The 2,696-nt window shown below is 43.2% G+C and overlaps 1 protein-coding gene across 1 annotated transcript; it reads left to right on the forward strand.

Annotated features, from left to right (window-relative positions):
- Positions 1-512: 512 nt before the first annotated feature.
- Positions 513-2,172, forward strand: LOC112456004 (the record flags this gene model as incomplete). The annotated part of the gene is made up of 3 exons (XM_025018278.1): positions 513-719; positions 1,479-1,609; positions 1,695-2,172. Coding segments are annotated over exons 1-3 (816 nt in total), but the record flags the coding sequence as incomplete, so codon positions are not given.
- Between the last annotated feature and the right edge of the window lie 524 nt (positions 2,173-2,696).

Here is a 2,696-nt window from a genome sequence, read left to right on the forward strand (position 1 = left end):
TTCATCGAACACGTGCAAAACTGCAAATTTTGCAATTTCGCATAAGTCAATGGAGCGTTATTGTTTTCAAGAACATGTCGTGACGTGTCTCGCGATGATTTTATCGAACACGTGCAAAACTGCAAAATTTGCAATTTCGCATAATTCAATGAAGCGTTATTGTTTTGAAGAACATGTCGCGACATGTCTCGCGATGATTTCATCGAACACGTGCAAAACTGCAAATAGCGCCGATGTACGGCTGCTGCATTGATACAGATCAAATCACCAAAAGTCAATGGCGCGTTTTCGTGAACGTACGTGTCTCGCAATGATTTTATCGAACACGTGCAAAACTGCAAATTTTGCAAATAGCGCCGATGTATGGCTGCTGAGATGAAATTAGATATGATAAGCAAACGATGCATCATTAGTAGAATATAAAATGACGAATCTAGGGGATACGCTCAATAGTCGAGAACTGGAAGTCGTGAGTGCAACAAATGGCGTTAGCAAGAGGATCGTGCAATAACATGGAGCAGGAGTTGTTGGAGCAATCCACCCTGTTAAATTCGAGGGAATACTTTGCCGCGTGGGAGCAACGATGCGACGAGTTTATCGCATCGTTGGAAGAACAAAGCCGAATTAAACGGCCACGATTATCAATCGATCAGTCATCGATCGGTCTCAAACAGTCATTGGTCGCTTGTATCGCAAGACTCGAAGGTTTGAAAGACTCGGTACGTCAACGTTTCGTACACGTGGGTGCGGGATACAGTGCGAGTGCGACAGGACTCAGATGGCGCGAGATAGATCCGGCTTTTGAAAGCCGTATATTGACTGGTGCGGTGATAAATTCCAAACACATCGACCCTCGTCAATTTCTTATAAACGCGAGAGAAATTGTACTCGATCGTGTGCAGAACGTCATGCAACGACATGACAATGTAAAAATTAACACAGTGTTTAATGGTGAATTTGTTGCGGGTGACAAACGCGCAAATAAAAGTATCGCAACGAGAAACTATGAACTCTTTCGTGAGTCCAATCTGCACGAGTGGTACAAGCAACACGTCATCGAGCCTACCTTAGCAAAGCTGGAGGAATTCCAGGAACGTGATAGCGGATGGGCGTTGTCGCGTATACTCAATTTAATGGTAAACGTGAACAAATACAATCCGTTGCACGCGGGGTGTTTTGTGGAAATACCGCAAGAAATTAAAAAGAAGAAGGCGGTGATAAACGTGCGATCAATGGACAATGCATGTTTCGCATGGTCAGTGACGGCTGCTCTACATCCAGCCGAGAGACACGCAGATCGGAAATCGTCGTATCCACATTACACGTCGGTGCTAGATCTTACGGACATTAAGTTTCCAATGACGTTGGATCAAATTAAAAAATTTGAAAATCACAACAACATCTCCATCAACGTGTACAGCATCAAAAAAAAAAACAAGGAACTTGCTATCTTGCCAATACGTGTTACTGACCGAAAGATGGACAGACACGTAAATCTGCTGTATGTGCATAACGACAACGTGGGACATTTTGCGTGGATCAAGAACCTGTCCCGCCTCGTGAGCTCGCAAATCAACCGACACTATGGTCGGAAATACTTTTGCGATCGGTAAGTACCTATAGTTCTTTTAATAATATATAGAATATTTTGTGTATAAAAAATTTATAATATTTGTGTTAATTTTTTTTTGCAGATGTTTGCACTACTTCAGCTCCAACGAGAAATTGGCTGCCCACACCGTCGACTGTCAGGAGATGAATGACTGCGCGATCAAGTTACCGAGCGATAACGACAAGTGGTTGGCCTTTAAAAATCACAACAGGAAAGAACGAGTTCCGTTTGTCGTATACGCCGACCTGGAGTGTACCCTGGAGAAGATGGAAGCGGATCCGGAAACGTCCAGGTACACATATCAACATCATCGCGTGTTTAGCATAGGGTACTACGTGCGTTGCTCGTACGACGAGTCGTTATCTATGTATCGGTTTTGTCGCGATAAAGATTGCGTCGCGTGGTTCGCCGAGGAGCTAAGACGTTTAGCTCACGACGTAAAAACTATATTGTCCACTAATATACCCATGGCAGATTTCACGCGAGACGAGTGGGAAAAGTTTAACAGCGCAACGCACTGTCACGTGTGTAAAGAACCGCTCGAGCCAGACGACGTGCGAGTACGCGACCATTGTCACCTGACCGGTCGATACAGAGGTCCCGCGCATTCGAATTGTAACTTAAATTATAAAGATTCGCATTGCATTCCCATAGTGTTTCATAATTTATCGGGATACGATGCACATTTTATTATAACTAAAATAGCAACAGCATACAAAGGACATGTAGATTTACTCCCGATCACAAAAGAAAAATATATTTCGTTTACAAAAAACGTTCAAAGCACCGAAGATAAAGATAAGAAAACGTGCGTCAAATTGCGATTTATCGATTCGTACAAGTTTCTCACCGCTAGTCTTGACAAATTGGCATCTTATCTCAGCAAGGATAAACTGCGAATATTGCAACGCGAATTTTGTGAATTATCCGCAGAAAATTTTAATTTGCTGACACGAAAAGGCGTATTTCCATATGAATACATTGACTGCGTCGAAAAATTGGAGGACTTGTGTTTACCACCGCGCGACTCGTTTTACAGTTCATTGACAGGTGACACCGTATCCGAGAGCGATTACGCGCACGC

This window comes from Temnothorax curvispinosus, unplaced genomic scaffold (genome assembly GCF_003070985.1).
Source record: "Temnothorax curvispinosus isolate PA1 unplaced genomic scaffold, ASM307098v1 QBEX01006570.1, whole genome shotgun sequence".
In the NCBI taxonomy this organism is placed as follows: domain Eukaryota; kingdom Metazoa; phylum Arthropoda; class Insecta; order Hymenoptera; family Formicidae; genus Temnothorax; species Temnothorax curvispinosus.